The sequence below is a fragment of the Corythoichthys intestinalis genome, chromosome 17, assembly GCF_030265065.1.
Source record: "Corythoichthys intestinalis isolate RoL2023-P3 chromosome 17, ASM3026506v1, whole genome shotgun sequence".
Taxonomy (NCBI): Eukaryota; Metazoa; Chordata; class Actinopteri; order Syngnathiformes; family Syngnathidae; genus Corythoichthys; species Corythoichthys intestinalis.
The window spans coordinates 24336183-24356653 of NC_080411.1; the positions used below are offsets into that span (position 1 = coordinate 24336183).

At 38.3% G+C, this 20471-nt stretch overlaps 2 protein-coding genes across 4 annotated transcripts in view; both read left to right on the plus strand.

Annotated features, from left to right (window-relative positions):
• The window catches only part of si:dkey-247m21.3 (5-hydroxytryptamine receptor 4), a 99278-nt gene extending 81380 nt beyond the window's left edge, over window positions 1-17898 (plus strand). The window contains exons 7-8 of one of the 3 annotated variants that reach the window (XR_009061055.1): window positions 150-306; window positions 17404-17898. Coding sequence is in view for 1 of the 3 variants with exons in the window: in XM_057818262.1 (XP_057674245.1) it covers window positions 17404-17497 (94 nt within the window). In the remaining 2 variants the exon portion in view is untranslated. Of the gene's footprint in view, window positions 1-149; window positions 307-1010; window positions 1827-17403 lie in introns of those variants that run through there. The other 2 variants (XR_009061056.1, XM_057818262.1) reach the window with 2 other exon arrangements.
• Window positions 4901-20471, plus strand: part of slc26a1 (solute carrier family 26 member 1) — a 52617-nt gene continuing 37046 nt past the window's right edge. Inside the window, exon 1 of the mRNA XM_057818260.1 lies at window positions 4901-5027. The gene's annotated coding sequence lies outside the window, so the exon portion shown is untranslated. The remainder of the gene's footprint in view (window positions 5028-20471) is intronic.

Consider the following 20471-nt stretch of genomic DNA (forward strand, 5'->3'; position numbering starts at 1 on the left):
TATCATTTTAAAAATTTAAGTGACGGGTAAAAATAGATTATGACCGGATTTTTATGACCCTGTCAGTTAAAATGACAGACAACGAAAAAGTTTAGCGCAACCTCTGATTTACACCAAAAGATATTAACCGGTAACACTTTATTTTACAGCGGCAACATAAGACAGTCATAAGACCAAATGAATCACCATCACGTCCCAGGAAGCGTCATTTGGCATCACAGCTCTCTTGGGGGAGAAAGTCAACCTCTGCTGTCTACACTGTTGTCGTCTAACATGCCTCCTAGCATGCATTGCAGTGCTACACAAGTAAATAACTCAAAATTCATGTTCTGTGCTAATTATTTCTTCAGTTACGGTTCCAGTTGTTTCATTACTTGCTAGTTCTGGTATTTTGGAAACACATTTGACAGTGCTGCCATAAGACTGTGATATGACCATCATAATTATGACATGACACTGCCATGAGCATTAATGAATGCTTATGACAGATGTAATTTTGTGTAATCCAGCAAATTATCTCACTTTTGAATGAATGTAAAAGATCCAAGCTGGACATTAATGAAGTTAGAGACATAATTTGCCGGATGACGCTTGATGGCATCTGTCATAAATAGGAGTGGGAACCTCTTGGTACCTCACGATACGATACGGTTTGCGATACAAAACTCACAATAACGATGATCTGACGATATGGCAATACAACGATTATCGATACATTGGTCAGGAAATCATTCTAGGATATTCTAAAAACAACTAATAAACAGAAAAACAAGCTACTGCTGTGAATTGGAATGAATTTATCACTAGTAGACGTCCAATCCATTTGAACTGGGAGGGTGCCATCCCTCCCACTTCAAACGGATTGAACGTCTATGGCCGTCAGTAGCAGCCAATGCCAGGCAATGAGGTAATTTTGGGGCATTTAAGGTAATTTACCTGTTGATTTTCAGTTACTTCCTGTTGATTTTGGGGTATTTTATGGGTCACTTCCTGTTCATTTTGTGTTACAGACCTGGATATCACCCAAATGAATAGGCAGTGACTCAAACTCAACATGAAATGACCTGGAAGTGCCCTAAAATGAACAGCAAGTGACCTATAAATGCTCTGAAAATCTGAAAGAATGACTGTGAATGCTCTGGTTTCGAATGAACGAACGTTCCCAGTCTAAATAGATTGGGTGTCAAGCCCCGTCAAGGCAGCCTTAGAGTTAACTGAGACACTATTATGGTGGAGGATTTTGGTAGCAACTTGTTGGTTCCTTTTGTTTTGTTTTTTTCCAGACATTGACACCTTTTTAAAATAATTTCTGATTCTTGCAGGAGCATATCGATAACCTTTTGGGATACAAAGTCTCACGATATATGACCATTTCGATATTTTGTCACACCCCTAGTCATAAGAATTCATTAATGCTCATGATTGTGTAACGTCTTAATTATGACGGTCTTATGGCAGTCTTATGATGACGCTGTCACATAAAGTGTTACCTATTAACCAAAATAAATTTTTAAAAAACCACAGGATTGAAAATGAAGGAAAAAAGTAGTGGTTTATAGTCTGAAAATTACGGTAATCGTTTATGAAAATAATCGTTAGTTGCAGCCCTAATTCCTTTTTTTTCTTAATATTATTTAAACAATTTATCCTATTTTTCATTATTAAAAAAATATCTTCGGTTCTGTAATATTCTATTGTTGGCTAATAGATTTAAGGTGCTTCAATTTACTTTATTTATTTATTTAAGAACTGAAAGTGCAAAAAATGGCAAAACTGCAATATATAATTGTATTCAGATAATACTGTTTAATCCAGGCTAAGGGGGTTTATCTGTGAATGATGAAGACTGCTGCATAGAAAAGGGATACAGGAAGCCATGTTTCTGTACACTTTCTGCTTTTATGAAGCAAACCAAAAGTTTTCATGTTAAAAAAAAAAAAAATGCACATCTTGCGATAGGACAATTGCGCATGTGCACATTGCGATGGCAATATTGATATATTGTGCAGCCCTAATTAATACTACTTTGCCTTGTGTAGGTACTATTTAGTGTTGTCCACTACCTTTGCTTGAATGGGCTTTGATTTTGTCCCTCTGTGACCTTTATTTGACCAAGTGCACTGCTGTCCACTGTTTTTGAGGAATCTCTAATTTACACACAGTTATATTTTACATTGACCTATTAAAACAGTTACTCATGTGATACAATAGTAATTTAATGTTCAACAGTGTTACAAGCGACCCTACAATTTATTAACACCCTTGAATACTAACTCAGGCAAGCAACTTCATAATGTAACAATATTTTGAATCCTAAAGGACACAGTGGTGTAACAGTTTGTGATTACCCAGTTTCCACCGCTTCCATTCAGCTCAGCTAACGAACGATGGGATTTGAACTTGCAACATCCCTCGTAAACGTTCCTGTGGGAAAAATTACCTTATCGTGCATCCTCATCAGCAATTCAGCTTTCTCACTTCTACTGCTCTAAAAGCAAAGGAGATAAGAGAGAAATTTGATTATTTAATGTCCTTGAAGGATATTAGAAGCAAATGAAAGGAACACACAAACTACACACACACTCACGCACAACCGAACGTCTCATATATCCTGTGTTTATCTCTCTTGGGCCCATGCTTTCAGTCAAATGCCTTGCAGCATTTGAGATGTATCAAAACAATCCACATGTACTTCCATTGAGGATACAAATTTGTGTTCCCCTCAGTGTTAATGTAAGGGAAAAAAGTGGCAAGTATCGAGTCTCTGGACTTAAGTTAGTCACAGTTTAATCTCAACTAAAAAGCTTGTAGTTAGGAAAAACTGTATCTATTTCATTTTTCAGTTTCATAAGCATCCTAAAATAGCATAATAAATGTATACAGTGTTGGCCAAAAGTATTGGCACCCCTGCAATTCTGTCAGATAATGCTCAATTTCTCCCAGAAAACGATTGCAATTACAAATGCTTTGGTAGTAATATCTTTATTTATTTTGCTTGCAATGAAAAAACACAAAAGAGAATGAAAAAAATAAATAAATCAATATAATTTTACACAAAACTCCAAAAATGGGCCGGGCAAAATTATTGGCATCCTCAGCCTAATATTTGGGAGCACAACCTTTAGACAAAGTAACTGCGAACAACCGCTTCTGGTATCCATCAGTGAGTTACATACAATGCTCTGCTGGAATTTTAGACCATTCTTCTTTAGCCAACTGCTCCAGGTCTCTGAGATTTGAAAGTTGCCTTCTCCAAACTGCCATTTTAAGATCTCTCCACAGGTGTTCTATGGGATTTAGGTCTGGACTCATTGCTGGCCACTTTAGAAGTCGTGATTGCTTTCTCTCAAAGCATTTACTGGCTTTTCTTTTTGAAGTGTGTTTTGAGTCATTGTCCTGCTGGAAGATGTATGACCTCTGAGGGAGGGTCCTCAGACAGGTCTCTGGTCATCTTTCTTTTCTCCATGCTCACTGTTGTACACACAAGGACACAGGGCAGGGGTTGAGTCAACTGCAATCTATTTTAACTGGCTGCAAGTGTGATTTAGTTATTGCCACCACCTGTTATGTGCCACAGGTAAGTAACAGGTGCTGTTAATTACACAAATTAGGCTACGTTCATACTACAGGTCTTAATGCACGAATCCGATTTTTCCGTGTTTTTCCGACTCAAGTGAGGCATTAACTTGACGGTCAAAACGTGACAAGTCGCATGGAACTGGACCATTTCAAATCCGATCTGGGTCACTTTGATATGTGGTTCAAATCCGATCTGGGCCACATTTTTCCAGACTGTCGCGGCGGTCTGTACTGTCCAGTCTCTCAAATCGGAATTAATGCAGCAATTACGTCATCAAAAAGCAAGAGAGACGCTACGGTAGTGGTGCAGCTGTGCGTTATTAGCGCCTAGCTTGCCTTGAACATGGCTTTTTATGAAGGGTCGGACTTGACAACAGTCATAAAAAAATAGAAATGGGTTGAGGATAAGCCTGAGAATGATCGGTTTTCTGTCTGCTCCATATAAGCAATATTTCAACATTGCTTACACGGCCGAGAGTCGGGGCAAACTGCCCGTATGTGTGTGACATGCACGGACAGTGCGTGCATGCTATCGATCCATACAAACTTTGAATATAAGCCTAAATGGGAATTATTTATGTCTGTTATTTGTGTCCTCATTTTGAAAAGCAATATATGATATCCCTGGAATGACGGATGACAGCCAGCATGTGCGGCCATGTGTTTTGATGCTTCTGCGCATGCGGGTCTTCTTGCTCAGCGCGTGTCGGACTGCGAATTAGTGCGCATGCGCAATACTTGAACGGTCTCAATGGACGAAGGCAGTCCGAACGGGCACGCCAAAAAAACGGATATCAGAAAAAAAAAATCAGATTCGTGCATTAAGACCTGTAGTATGAACGTAGCCTAAGAGATGCATCACATGATTTTTCAAAGGGTGCCAATACTTTTGTCCGGCCCATTTTTGAAGTTTTGTGTAAAATGATTTTTTTTTCCCCATTCTCCTTTGTGTTTTTTCATTGCAAGCAAAATAAATGAAGCTATTACTACCAAAGCATTTGTAATTGCAATCATTTTCTGGAAGAAATTGAGCATTATCTGACAGAATTGCAGGGGTGGCAATACTTTTGGCCAGCACTGTATATACTGTATATTTATGTATTAAAGTTGTCCCGACTAGTTGACGTCATCCATGACGTAAATGCGTCAAAGAGCACCCCATCCCGTCGACGGTTAATAATGGGTTAAAAAAATATATGCATGGAAAGTTTAGAATGGCAGACGCTCGGGATGCAGGCGGGGAAAGTGGCACAAAAACAAAAAAGCGCACCAGAGTGATCAAAGCATTGACTTATTTCAACGAAACAAAAGAGGGTACACTGTTGTGTGCAGTCTCTGCAATGCCAAGCTTGCATACCACGGCAGCACGTCAGCCGTGAATGAACACCTAAGCGCTGTCACCCAGGTATCATTTTGGAAGACGACAGGAGACAACAAGCTGGCAGATCGTAGGTCCATATAACAACATTTTTAAAGTTGCCTTTATGTGGGTCGTATGACAGAGTAATAGGGGCTAATGTCAGGCTAATGTAGCTGAATAAGCAGCCATGTACTTTACGAAGCGCGTTGCCACCTCTGTTAAAATCAACAATGTTGAAAGCATCTTGTGTTTTAGAATCGGTTTTATAAATAAGGAAATCCTTCATATTTTGCTTCATCTACATAAAATCATAATCAATAGAAGAATTTATACTAATGCTCCACCGTAGCTCCCAGCTAAGGTACATGTATGTAAAGTTCCTAGAGGCTCACAGCTACATTACTCCTAAGTAATAATGCAACTTTTTTTTTCGTAGCAATATTATAACTTTAATCTTGTTCTTTTTATTTTATTTTATTTTTTATTTTTATTTTTTATTTTTTGGCCCTAATACGCTGTCGTAGCGTTGTATTAGCATGCATACCATGCAGCATTGAGTTTTTTTCACGTACTTCACTCCGGTGGTATGTGACATTTATTCATCTAATATGCTGGTGCTCACTCTAATGCTGAGAACAATACAGACATACTACAAAAAGAGAAAGTAAGAATTGTTTTGAATCCTGGTGGAAAAGTGAAGTCACAGCTTTCTGAATCTGTTTACATTCCAGTCTTTGCACTATTTACTACTAGTACTTACACATTGCACGAGTTAATGCCATCAGCATTTAACCTCATTATTTATATGAGATTTAATATTGTTCTTTATGTGTTTATTTGTACTTTACTAACGAATTTAAGTGTTCCGAAAATGTTTTTAAGAATTAATAATCGTCAACAAAAATTTAATTCCAAGCTTGGTAAAAACAAAAACAAAAACAAAAAAACATAAAAAATTATTAGACTAGTCAACTAATCATTAAAAAAGTCTAACGAAACAAAAAAATATCATTTGGGACAGCCTATTCTATATATACAGTATATATAAATATACAGTGCCTTGCAAAAGTATTCGGCCCCCTTGAATCTTGCAACCTTTCGCCACATTTCAGGCTTCAAACATAAAGATGTGAAATTTATTTTTTTGGTCAAGAATCAACAACAAGTGGGACACAATCGTGAAGTGGAACATTTATTGGATAATTTGAACTTTTTTAACAAATAAAAAACTGAAAAGTGGGGCGTGCAATATTATTTGGCCCCTTTACTTTCAGTGCAGCAAACTCACTCCAGAAGTTCAGTGAGGATCTCTGAATGATCCAATGTTGTCCTAAATGACCGATGATGATAAATAGAATCCACCTGTGAGTAATCAAGTCTCCGTATAAATGCACCTGCTCTGTGATGGTCTCAGGGTTCTGTTTAAAGTGCAGAGAGCATTATGAAAACCAAGGAACACACCAGGCAGGTCCGAGATACTGTTGTGGAGAAGTTTAAAGCCGGATTTGGATACAAAAAGATTTCCCAAGCTTTAAACATCTCAAGGAGCACTGTGCAAGCCATCATATTGAAATGGAAGGAGCATCAGACCACTGCAAATCTACCAAGACCCGGCCGTCCTTCCAAACTTTCTTCTCAAACAAAGAGAAAACTGATCAGAGATGCAGCCAAGAGGCCCATGATCACTCTGGATGAACTGCAGAGATCTACAGCTGAGGTGGGAGAGTCTGTCCATAGGACAACAATCAGTCGTACACTGCACAAATCTGGCCTTTAAGGAAGAGTGGCAAGAAGAAAGCCATTTCTCAAAGATATCCATAAAAAGTCTCATTTAAAGTTTGCCACAAGCCACCTGCGAGACACACCAAACATGTGGAAGAAGGTGCTCTGGTCAGATGAAACCAAAATTGAACTTTTTGGCCACAATGCAAAACGATATGTTTGGCGTAAAAGCAACACAGCTCATCACCTTGAACACACCATCCCCACTGTCAAACATGGTGGTGGCAGCATCATGGTTTGGGCCTGCTTTTCTTCAGCAGGGACAGGGAAGATGGTTAAAATTGACGGGAAGATGGATGCAGCCAAATACAGGAACATTCTGGAAGAAAACCTGTTGGTATCTGCACAAGACCTGAGACTGGGACGGAGATTTATCTTCCAACAGGACAATGATCCAAAACATAAAGCCAAATCTACAATGGAATGGTTAAAAAATAAACGTATCCAGGTGTTAGAATGGCCAAGTCAAAGTCCAGACCTGAATCCAATCGAGAATCTGTGGAAAGAGCTGAAGACTGCTGTTCACAAACACTCTCCATCCAACCTCACTGAGCTCGAGCTGTTTTGCAAGGAAGAATGGGCAAAAATGTCAGTCTCTCGATGTGCAAAACTGATAGAAACATACCCCAAGCGACTTGCAGCTGTAATTGGAGCAAAAGGTGGCGCTACAAAGTATTAACGCAAGGGGGCCGAATAATATTGCACGCCCCACTTTTCAGTTTTTTATTTGTTAAAAAAGTTTAAATTATCCAATAAATGTTGTTCCACTTCACGATTGTGTCCCACTTGTTGTTGATTCTTGACAAAAAAATTAAATTTCATATCTTTATGTTTGAAGCCTGAAATGTGGCGAAAGGTTGCAAGATTCAAGGGGGCCGAATACTTTTGCAAGGCACTGTATACATTAAACACTCAGGTGACTTGGAGTTTCCCTCTCAGATCCCCAATTTGTCCTGTATGCATGTGTGATACATCATTCGAAAGCTTAATATCTCAATTTTCTGGGGGAAGAAAGATTTTGAGCAGGAGGGGAAAAAATGAATAAAAAATTTAAACCCCTAAACCCTAACTCAAGGTGAGAGCATGAGAGAGCATAATTAAAGACACTGCTATTTTAACGAGATAATATCGCGTACTTATCTTGTTCCGATCTAAAAACTCCATGTAGCATGTCTCACCGAGTGACAAGACACAGCTGTGAATGGCCACAGCCGGACTTTTGGGGGATTTTTTTGGGTGAAACATGGTAATATAACAAGGGTCGCAATGCAGAAATCGCAGACATCAAGAAGTGGTCGAGATTTTCTTTTTCAAATATTTACCCTTTTAAACGTTTATTTTTTTTCTCTCCAATTTTTCTTTGTTTGCATCGATTATTTATCATGTAAAATATCAGGGAAAATGCGATGGTAACCAAAAACAAAATTAAGCGATAGTTATGAAGTAGATATCCGTGATCTATTTACAGACACTATTTTTCTTCATTATGACGTAACTTGTTTAAAAATATGTGTGGTAATAATTTTATAAAGGTTTTTTTTTTTTTTTTTTACTAAATATTAGACATCAATTAATAATTCTAAGCTAAAAATGATAGACATTTCAAATAATAAATAAAATTCCTTCTTTTTATGGCTGGATTGAAACAAAAGCGGTTGTGCGGAGTCTGTAAACGGGGGTCTCCTGGGTAAAATGGACAAATTAAAAATAGTTTGGGGGCCTAATACGCCATGATATTGCTATGGCAGTATGGCATATTGTTCTATCAAACACAACATTTCTTTTGGCTTAAAATACAGCAGTTTATTTTAAAGAGGGATGCAAGAGCAGAAACTGCTTTTTCAGCCTTGTCCGTGTTTTCCACCATATTATATGAATACACACAAACACACACAAATATAAAAAAAAAAAAAAAATCGATCAATTTCTCTCTTGTAAAAGTAAAAAAATAAGTAAAAAGTAATAATAAAGGAAATAAAAATAAATAAATATATGTGTCTGTCTATCTCTTGCAATGAAGTCCTTTAAAGTAATAACTGCAAAAATGAACATATTTTTGTCTTGGTTTTCAGCATTCCCACGGAACATTTCAGTGTGTCTATGGGACGTTGGGTTTTCCGTAACATTTTTATTTCTATTAAACCTGACAGCAAGTGGAACTTTTTTTACGACAAAAAATTCCATTGACTGCTCTTAAAACCCCCAAAACACGATGGAAAATCTCCAGAAGTCATAAATACGAAAATATTTTACCATTATTGGCTTGGATTTTAGTCATGGGAAAAGATTTTTTTTTTTTTTTTTTTAAACAGAATGTTCTATGGTATCCTTACAGCTACAACCTGTCAGTATGAAGATGCTTTTGGGAAAAAACATCTTTACTTAAACATCAGCAAAGATACACACTATGCAATGCATGACACACATATATATACAATGTGTGAAGTATAACTTTTCATTTGATTGGTCTGATATTCAAAACATCTGCTTAGGCCTTAAAGGCACAAGATGTTCGCCAAGACTAGCCAAGAATCAGACCATATATGTATGTTCACTGCGCTGACCTGGATCTCAACTCAGCCTGAATGAATTTATCCTGATAAGAAAACTGTTGACTTTTTCCTCTGTGGGCAGCAGCAAAGTGCACACATGAAGTTATATGGCAATCAATCTTGAAGCTAATACATATGAATTAATGGTAATAGTTTCAAATTACATTATTAATGCTAGTTTGAGGGATGAACGAAAAAATGAATCATTGGACAGACGGATGGATGGTGGTTTGGATGGATGCCCCAAATTCCTTTGTATTTTATATGACTAGGTGAAATGCAACTAATGTCATATGTTGTATTAAATCAATTGATGGGCCTTGAATCGAATTGCAGCACTCTCTAATATCAGCAACATTGTATTATTGTCCACATAATCAGTAACGTAGCATATTGTCATGAAATTGGTGATGTACACTCCTTCTAAATGTAGATAAAGTAAATAGTGATGGAATTAGAACTGATAGCAGAACTAGACATGTGTCGATTACAGGTTTCAAGGTATACCATTGGATGAAAACGTCACGGCTTCAAAACCGCAAAAATTTTCCATGATACCGTCCCTATGGTATTAGCTATTTTTAGGTCCCAAAAATGCCAGGGAAAATCTCTCGCTTTCAGCTGCAAGGCTCAACCTTCCCCCACCTGTTGTTGCTTAGTGTCAGTGAGTCAGCTGTGCTACACGATGGCTGGAGGAGGTGAAACTCTTTTTTTCCCCCGTACCGAAGAAAACGAAATCGCTGGTATGGGAAAACTTCGGCTACAGAAAAGTTACAGACGGGCGCAGCTTAGAGGAGGAGGGCCAACCAACTTGTAAAACATGTTTGCGGAGGGTGGCTGCCGAGGAGGCAATACCTTCAATATGATTTCGCATTTATACAAAATTAAAGGATCATAAACACTGTCATGAACGTTCCCACTAGCTACAAGAGTTAACTCCAGCCTGTTTAGTGTGTCTATTGGTGGTTAAACATGTGTTTTTTTCGTCTGGCAACTGTCTGTGTTGAGAAAGACAGTGTGTGTATAATGTAAACATGATCGTTCACACATGCTTTTTATGGAAAATAATTCAATTATTTTTGTTCTGATGGTAATAATGTTGAGCTGTGGCATTGGGTTTAGGAATGCATTTATTTTAATTTAATCTAGAATATTTCAGTCGCACCTGAGTATAAGTCGCACCAGCCCAAAAATGTGAAATGAAGAGGGGAAAAAAATCATATAAGTCGCACCAGAGTTTAAGTCGCATTTTTGGGGGAAATTTACTTATAAAATCCAACACATAGAACAGATATGTCATCTTGAAAGGCAATTTAAAATAAAAATACAATAGAGAACAACATGGTGAATAAGTGTACAGCATGATAATGTTACATGATGCATGAACAACGAAATGCGAACGTGGCAGTTATATTAATGTAACATAGCTATTAAGAGTAATTCAGATAACTATAGCATAAAGAACATGCTAACAAGTTTACCAAACCATCAGTGTCACTCCAAAACACCAAAATAACATGTGAAATGATATAATGATGTGTTAATAATTTTACACATAAATCGCTCCGGAGTGTAAGTCAGCCAAACTATGAAAAAAACTGCGACTTATAGTCCGAAAAGTACGGTACTTTTTGGTTATTTATTTTAATTTAACATTATACTTATGTTCCAATTTGCTAATATGTTTGAAAAATAAAAATCCGATCTGTTTTTAACCCAGATTTCTCAAAGTAACACATTTTACAGCAGTAATTGTAATACCGTGAAACCGTGATATTTTAGCGTAAGGTTATCATACTGTCAGAATCTCATACTGCAACATGCCTAAACGGAACACAAACATTTTCCTGAGTCATAGTAAAGGAATTGTGCTGCACCCCTGCAACTCATCCGCTGGCTTGTTTTGAGACACACACGGTGGATTTGTCTTCTTATCTTGGCAACAGAGAATATGCAATGTAGCTTTAGCCTGAGTGATCATCACACACTCAATGTAACTCGTAGCGTTAGCATAGCATTTTCATTTGCGTTATGATTAGGCTATTACTAATGGCCAGCGTACTCTCCAACTCTAGGACAACTTTTCTACATACAGTTTGTGGCGTCCAGGTTGGTATAATTAATTGAAAATAATGTACTGTTTTCCTGCTGAGTGTGTATTATGACGTGATAGATATGTAGATGCTTCAATATGTGCTCATCTGTCAAAATGCATTCGAAATAGTTGGGAACCTCTTTTTATTTATTTTAGGGCTGTCAAAAGTATCGCGTTAACGGGCGGTAATTATTTTTTTAAAATTAATCACGTTAAAATATTTGACGCAATTAACGCGCGTGCCCCACTCAAACAGATTAATTAACGCGCGTGCCCCACTCAAACAGATTAAAATGACAGCAGTGTCGTGTCTACTTGTTACTTGTGTTTTGTCGCCCTCTGCTGGCGCTTGGGTGCGACTGATTTGAGCATTGTGTCATTATTGACATCAACAATGGCGAGCTACTAGTATGTTTTTGAATGAAAATTGTTTTTAAAAAAAAATTAAACGAAAACATTAAGATGGGTTAATTTTAAATTTCTACTGATTTTATGGGTATACACAACATGAGCGTTGTGTAATTATGGACATCAACAATGGCGAGCTACTAGTTTATTTTTTGATTGAAAATTTTACAAATTTTATTAAAACGAAAACATTGAGAGGAGTTTTAATATAAAATTTCAATAACTTGTACTAACATTTATCTTTTAAGAACTACAAGTCTTTCTATCCTTGGATCGCTTTAACAGAATGTTAATGTTAATGCCATCTTGCTGATTTATTGTTGTAATAAACATATACAGTACTTATGTACATTATGTTGAATGTATATATCCGTCTTGTGTCTTATCTTTCCATTCCAACAAAAATTTACAGAAAAATATGGCATATTTTATAGATGGTTTGAATTGCGATTAATTGCGATTAATTAATTTTTAAGCTGTGATTAATTCGATTAAAAATTTTAATCGTTTGACAGCCCTAATTTATATATTTTTGGAGTGAATCCTTCAAATTTCATAGACGAAAATACTTGAGTTAACACCGACTAAAACTAGACGAAATTAGTCTGTGTTTTCGTTAACAAAAACTAGACGAAGACAAACACATTTCAAAATGACTAAAATAGGACTAAGACCATAGGCGAAGTTGGACTTTTGGGTCGGGGGGGCACAACATGTTGATGACCCCGAAACGCAGTGTCAGCAATAAAATTAAATTACAAGAATATTTATAATAATAAGTTGACAATGAGTGTTTTTTTAGTTTCCCATCATTCTTGAGGGGAATTCTAAATCAGGCTGCTTAGGCAATACTTTTTGCAAAGATCTTCATCCATTGAATATGGTACGCCCGCTGGTGTCGTGCAAATGTAGTTACCCCAGTCAAAAATTATATCCCCTGGGCAGAGCCATATGGAGGTAGATTTGTGTCTTTATTATTCAATAAAAAAAAAAGTTGCTTCAATCAAAATATATATTTTCAATCAAAAAAAGTCGCTTCAATTAAAAAAAAAAAAAAAAAAAAAAAAGAGTGCAAAAATAAATTTGAAACTCAAAAAAATACATGGGAAAGCTATTTTTCCTTGATTTTTTTTTTTTTTTTTTTTTTTTTTTAATTGGAGCTAAGTTTTTTTTTTTTGATTGAAGCATCTTTTTTGATGTGTTTGGCCACATTTTGGCTAGGACGTTTTTGTCTTTATTATTCAATCAAAAAATAAGTTGCTTCAAAAAATATATATATATTTTTTCAAAAAGAAAAATCACTTTCATAAAAAAAAAAAAAAAAAAAAAAAAAAAAAAAAAGAAAAAAGAAAAATTTCAATCATAGAAAACATTTTCGAATGCGAAAAAATATTTGAGATTGAAAAATTTTCATTTGAACACTTAATTTTTCATTTAAAAAGTTTTCTTTGATTGAAGCAATCCTTTTTGTGTTTGGGCCATATTATGGAAAGGACTTTTGAGTCCAAATCATTCAATGCCCCCAAAAAGTTGCTTCAATCAAAAAAAAAAAAAAAAAAATTCAATCAAACAAAAAAAAAAAAACATTTGAAAAAGAAAATTGTCCTCCCATATTTTTATTTTTTTGGGGGGGGGGGGGGGGGGATCATATGCAAAGCAAATGACCGTCTAGTGACCCAACGGTGCTAGTCACATGATCTGTTCAAAAAATAATTTTGACCCATTCTAAAAATATATTTTTTTGTTCATTTATTTTTGTTGCAGTTTTATTGCTATACAATATATACTGTATATATGTATGTATATATATATATATATATATATATATGTATAATTTCATGCAATGACACTTTTCGGCCACCTGGCCCCCCTGCCCCCCCCCCCCCCCCCCCCCCCCCTTAAAATCCGCTTATGACTAAGACTAATAAGTATTATCCTACAAAAGACAGACGAAAATTGTAAGGGCTGCCAAAAACAACACTGGACTCTTGTGTAGCCCACAATAGTGGAGTAAAGGCCCAAGTACACTGCATGCGTGATCGTTGCGGTTCCGGTCCGGTTCAGTGTTGCCTGCGTGCCACGCAGTCCGTCAAAAACAGGCAAATCATACCGGCTGCTGCACGGCTGCGGTCCGCCAACTCCGTCCCCTCGTGAGCTCTCGCGTGATCGCGCGCGATCATGTGCCATTTAAATCAACGACAAACACACAGAGTCTGTAGTATGTACTCATCAGAGAAGCAGAGAGAGAGCACATTTTTTTTCTTGCATATTGATAATGTAACGTTTGCTAAGCGGAAGTTTGGCCGCGAAAACAACACACGAGCTTCAACGCCTTTTTCCTCTTTTTCTTTATTAACTTCCCGCCACCTCACCAATGCAAAAACAACAACTACAGTGGGGAGAACAAGTATTTGATACACTGCCAATGGGTTTTCCCATTGTCAGTGTATCAAATACTTGTTCTCCCCACTGTATTTACACTGACGCTATCTAGTCCACCAATCGGAGCGTCGCGCTGGTGCACCAGCACACCAATGACAGCCCCGCGTTGGTGCATAAATTAACCCACCGATGACAGCCCCGGCGACACTACAATATTTTATTTGTGTCTGTCTCTTAATTCCAGATTGACTGCATCATGTTGAGATCAGGGCTCCGTGTGTGGAGGGAAGGGGGGCTATTATGCCCTTGGTTGTGTCGGTGCGTTTATATCTTTGTGCACATTTAAAATTTATGGCACATAACATCTCATAGAGCTGTTATAAACAACTGATAAATAATCTGTCATATTTATAAAATGGATAGCGAATTATATTCGACATGAACTAAAAAAACAGCGTACTTGGAATTGGTGTCTCAACACTGCAGATTCATGTGGCCAGCGCAAACTATTGTTTTTTCTATGAAGAGTCAAGTGAAATGTAGGAAAGAAAGAGAAACGTCTTGAATAGACCACCAGGTCGAAACTTGTGGGTGTCTCTTTTTTCTCTTTCGTCTCTTTTTTCTCTTTCGTACTTTCCCCCCTCGACTCTGTATACAAACCGAGATTGTTTGTACGCGGGGCACGAGAATTTCTGCAGTGGAACCACTTCCAGATACGCTGTCTTTATTTTTTTTTTTTTTTTTTTTTTTTTTTTTTTTGCTTAGCACGTCGTGTTTGATATCATTGCCAGAAAAACACACATAATAGGACACTTTGCAGTTTCGCTTTTAATGGTGTCCTTATAGTAATATCTTCTGCATGTATATCACTTTGTGGCTTTCCACCTCCATGATGAAGCGCTCATCATCCATTTTCGCTCGTGTTTAAACCGTGATTAGGCACCCGGGCTTTTGACGTCAGGCCCAGCTCCGCCCATTTTGCCGGATGCGTGTCCGGCAAAAATAGAAAATAGCCTATACCATCCGGCGGGCATGCGGCACGCCGGAGGTGGTTCGCAGTCAAGCCGGAGCACTGACGCGGCCGGTATACGTTGAACAATAGGATATAATGGGAACGGATTGGCTCCGGCGCTATTTTTTACCGGAGTCGGACCGGAAACGCAACGATCACGCATGCGGTGTACTTGGGCCCTAAGAGTAGTTGTTATTGTTTTTTTTTCTTCACAAATCCAGTAAGTAAAAGTAAAAGTATGGCTTAGTAAAACTACTCTTAGAAGTACATTTTTTTCAAAAAGTTACTCAGGTAAATGTATCGGAGTACATGTAACGCGTTTCTCCCCACCTCTTAACCAAATGCGACTCAGTTCTGATCGTTCATGTTATTGAGCCGTTCAAAAAAAGTCGATTCGTTTGTGAACATCACAACTCTAAAGGAATGACTCCTTTGCCAGATCAGACCTTATTAAATAATTCAGAAACTCTAAAGTTACATTGCTGAATAGACGGTACGTCATATTATATAGTATATTATTTATTTTTTATGAGTGGAAAAGTTCAACCCGCTGCCTCAGAATTTGCTTGTGATGCATTGACACAACTTTGTGAGCTTTTTTGCACCTGCCTTTCAGATGCATTGTCTTTCTAAAGATTTGAAATCAGCCACCACAATCTATCTCAGGGTTGATAAATCACATTACTTGTTCTAAAGTCATCTATTTAGGTATTCTCATCATTTAAAACAAACTGTTTGGCAATTTAGCACATTTAGCAGATGAAATTCTGGTTGCAAGTCCTGTTAGTAGATCAGTTTCAGCATTTGCACAATTAGGTTTGTGCCCATTTTGACCGAACAAACCTCTAGTAAGTTGGGCCTTTAGCTAGATGGGATAGTCTCTAGCTGCCTGCGACCCAGAACGGGAAAAGCTGAAACGATGGCTGGATGGGTGGACTGAAAGCAATACTAGCTTGACCCAACTCAATTAACAAACCACTGACACCACTGGTTTGTTGTTAACTTTGGAATTATCAGTTCTAACAACAAATAACAAACATTTTATGATTTATTGTGGGACCAAATGGAACTGGTATCTATTTCTTTCTAAAAATGTGATGTCTGTCCAGTTATTTAGCACCATTGGGGTACAGTCACTTCTATGATTTATTTATGAGCGCTGTTCTTGTCAAATGAGCTCATAAATGAATATTTAATAGACCTCAATTCTGCAACTGACATGTGCTAAATTATCTTTGACTCATCTGCCTGAGGTTAGACGCTTTTTTGCTTGTGTACCCTTTTTAGTGTTCTACTAAACACTTGTTGGTATTTGGGGTTAAAGAGACCTTTGGTCTCACACTTATTTCTTGTTTATCTGTAATCAAGCTTCCCATTTTCATGAACTTACTCGCGAAATAGCTGGGCGTCGAATTGTCGGACACAAAATCCTCCAAAGCTTGTACTGCTGGAGGTCTTTACTTGTTGAGAACAGGACAGAGACTGGGCTTTGTTTGGACAGCAAACACAATCCTTGTACAGAAAACACAGGGGGAAGAAGAGGAGCCCAAGTTAAAGAACATGCAGTATGTGTTTTTCTTTTGTCTGCACAGGCTGGCCACGCCCCGTCATTGTGGGAGTGTGCATTCTGTCAAAACGGCAAATTATCACTTAATGTCTGAGTTTGATGAATGTAAAGTTAACTTTTAATATCGTAATATGTCACAGACCTAATATGTACAGTGCGTGAGGAGTTAATGAGTTAAATCAATAATAAATATTGCAGTTAATTATTTTTTAGCATGCAATAAGAACATAGCCAGCACAGACGAATAGCCTATCGTTTGCTTCATCTGAATTTCAACAAATTCATTTGAGAAGGGTCTGTCTCAATAAAGATCAGCACACAGCATTAGTTGTATAGTTGTAGCAATAGGCCAACTGATTATGTTGCACTGTGGTGAAAGAAAAATATTCCTGTGACCTATGGCAGCACATTTAAAATGAAAATTATTGTGAAAGTGCTTTGACCAGAAGTGTTTTATTTTTACAAGCCCAAAAGTTTCATGGTTCCAAACTCTTTTTGTCATGTTCATTTCCAATGGGACTTTCAGCTTAACACATTGACATTGCTCATTCATTTGTCATTGTCACCCACAAGTCTCCATTGACTCCTATAGACTTTCAACTCAGACTCACCTGAAAAAAATCTCAGTTGGCTCCCACTGTAAACAAATTGTTTGTGTTTCTTCAGATTGTCCTTCCTGCCAAATCGAAGCTACTGTGACAACAGAAGAAACATCCTTGCCAACGAGCAGGAGTCCCAGGATTCGCTTGGACCTCTATGAGGAAGGCTCCTCCAATTGGAGGCCTGCCGTAATGCCAAATGTCCTCTGGGACGTCAACTGCTGTCAAATGATCTAACTGTACTGCACTGGTCGGTGATGTCTTCTTACCTGGATAGTTTATGAGCTCACGTACTTTGGTGGACATTTGTCAAGTTTTGGATGATGTGTAAAGAAAGGTGCTTCATTGTTTTGACGTTGTTTTCCGAATAAGAGCAAAACGTGGATCCAAATGAATTTAAGGTCAGCCTCTGAGACGTGCAACAACATTTAGTCTTTAAAGTGCCTGTGACACGATAAAAAAATCTTAAATAGAATTATGTGAATTAATATCATATTTTTAGACAATTTGACTATATGCAGTGGGGCAAATAAGTATTTAGTCAACCACTAATTGTGCAAGTTCTCCCACTTGAAAATATTAGAGAGGCCTGTAATTGTCAACATGGGTAAACCTCAACCACGAGAAACAGAATGTGGAAAAAAAAAAACCTAGAAAATCACATTATTTGATATTTAAAGAATTTATTTGCAAATCATGGTGGAAGATAAGTATTTGGTAAATACTAAAAGTTCATCTTAATACTTTGTTATGTACCCTTTGTCGGCAATAACGGAGGCCAAACGTTTTCTGTAACTCTTCACAAGCTTTTCACACACTGTTGCTGGTATTTTGGCCCATTCCTCCATGCAGATCTCCTCTAGAGCAGTGATGTTTTGGGGCTGTCGTTGGGCAACACGGACTTTCAACTCCCTCCACAGATTTTCTATGGGGTTGAGATCTGGAGACTGGCTAGGCCACTCCAGGACCTTGAAATGCTTCTTATGAAGCCACTCCTTTGTTGCCCTGGCTGTGTGTTTGGGATCAGTGACAGGCTGAAAGACCCAGCCACGTCTCATCTTCAATGCCTTTGCTGATTTTCACTCAAAATCTCTCGATACATGGCCTCAATCATTCTTTCCTTTACACAGATCAGTCGTCCTGGTCCCTTAGCAGAAAAACAGCTCCAAAGCATGATGTTTCCACCCCCATGCTTCACAGTGGGTATGGTGTTCTTCGGATGCAATTCAGTATTCTTTCTCCTCCAAACACGACAACCTGTGTTTTTACCAAAAAGTTCTATTTTGGTTTCATCTGACCATAACATTCTCCCAGTCCTCTTCTGGATCATCCAAATGCTCTCTAGCTAACCGCAGACGGGCCTGGACGTGTCCTGGCTTCAGCAGGGGGGACACGTCTGGCAGTGCAGGATTTGAGTCCCTAGCGACGTATTGTGTTACTGATAGTAGCCTTTGTTACTGTGGTCCCAGCTCTCTGTAGGTCATTCACTTGGTCCCCCCGTGTGGTTCTGGGATTTTTGCTCACCGTTCTTGTTATCATTTTGACGCCACGGGGTGAGATCTTGCATGGAGCCCCAGATCGAGGGAGATTATCAGTGGTCTTGTATGTCTTCCATTTTCTAATAATTGCTCCCACAGTTGATTTCTTTACACCAAGCGTTTTACCTATTGCTGATTCAGTCTTCCCAGCCTGGTGCAGGTCTACAATTTTGTCTCTCGTGTCCTTCGACAGCTCTTTGGTCTTGGCCATAGTGGAGTTTGGAGTGTGACTGACTTAGGTAGTGGACAGGTGTCTTTTATACCGACAATGAGTTAAAACAGGTGCCATTAAGGCAGGTAACGACTGGAACCTCGTTAGACCTCGTTAGAAGAAGTTAGACCTCTTTGACAGCCAGAAATTTTGCTTGTTTGTAGGTGACCAAATACTTATTTTCCACTCTAATTTGGAAATAAATTCTTTAAAAATCAAACAATGTGATTTTCTGTTTTTTTCTGCATTCTGTCTCTCATGGTTGAGGTTTACCCATGTTGACAATTACAGGCCTCTCTAATCTTTTCAAGTAGGAGAACTTGCACAATTGGTGGTTAACTAAATACTTATTTGCCCCACTGTACAACAATTTGGCAAAGCGCAGATGACGAGAAATGAGTCTTTTAATCTGCCGTTTAGCCCCACCAGTCATTATAGCGCTCTAGCTCCTCCATCTGGGTGATGACACCGGCAGAGTAACAATTTCAGCTGATTAAGAATTCAGCCCAATGGGGAAGATTCAGGATGAGGAAAATGCGACAGAGCACAAAATGTCATTATTGTTTTTAGTCTCTCTACTCCAATATTTTTACAGGATATTCTTTTTATCTAAGTATTTTTCCCCAGTTGCTAAATAAAGTGTATGGTCATGAGAAATAACAGTCTTGTGCAAAATAGAAATATTAAATAATGAAATATTAAAAATGCTTTTATTCAGTACGACAGGGCTAAATTACTGTATAATGGTCAAAACTGCCGACTTCTTAAACCTCCCAAACGGTATTTTATACCACCGGAGTTAGTCCAGCTTTTGTCATTACCATACTTCATCTTCAGAGGCGGAAGAAAGAGCGTAAACAGAACAGGAGGCCTGAGAGCTAGGCGTCACGCTAACTCTAACCGAGTGGCTTTTCCAAGTCTTTTCCTCGCCTTTCGAAAACGAAAAATCACACAAAACTACCCCGACTCATGTCACACACGGCGGCGGGGTTGATTGTCTTCACCGATTTGCCAACCCCTGGCGACGAGCAAGTTTTGGCTCGTCGTTCTGCTGGCAGTGCCCGTCGCCGGAGACGCAGAACACTGAAAATGGCGCATTCTCAGTGGACAAACTGGCCGAAGTCGGAGCGCATGGTTGTCCAAACCCAAGCCAAGTATAGTGCTCTCTAGGTGGGCATGCAAAGAGTGCCGAGGGGGGTTGAAGTCTCGACACAATCAAGAACTGGAGATGAAAGCGGGGAGCTTCCCGAGCCCAAGCCGAGGATAGCGCTCTATTTGCGGGCACGCCTTTATCGGCCGGCGACCATGGTGTGCGACAAGCCGCCGGTCGTCCGCCAAGTGGCCTTCTTAGTGGACAGGGAGCATTGTCACTCACAAAATGCAAGC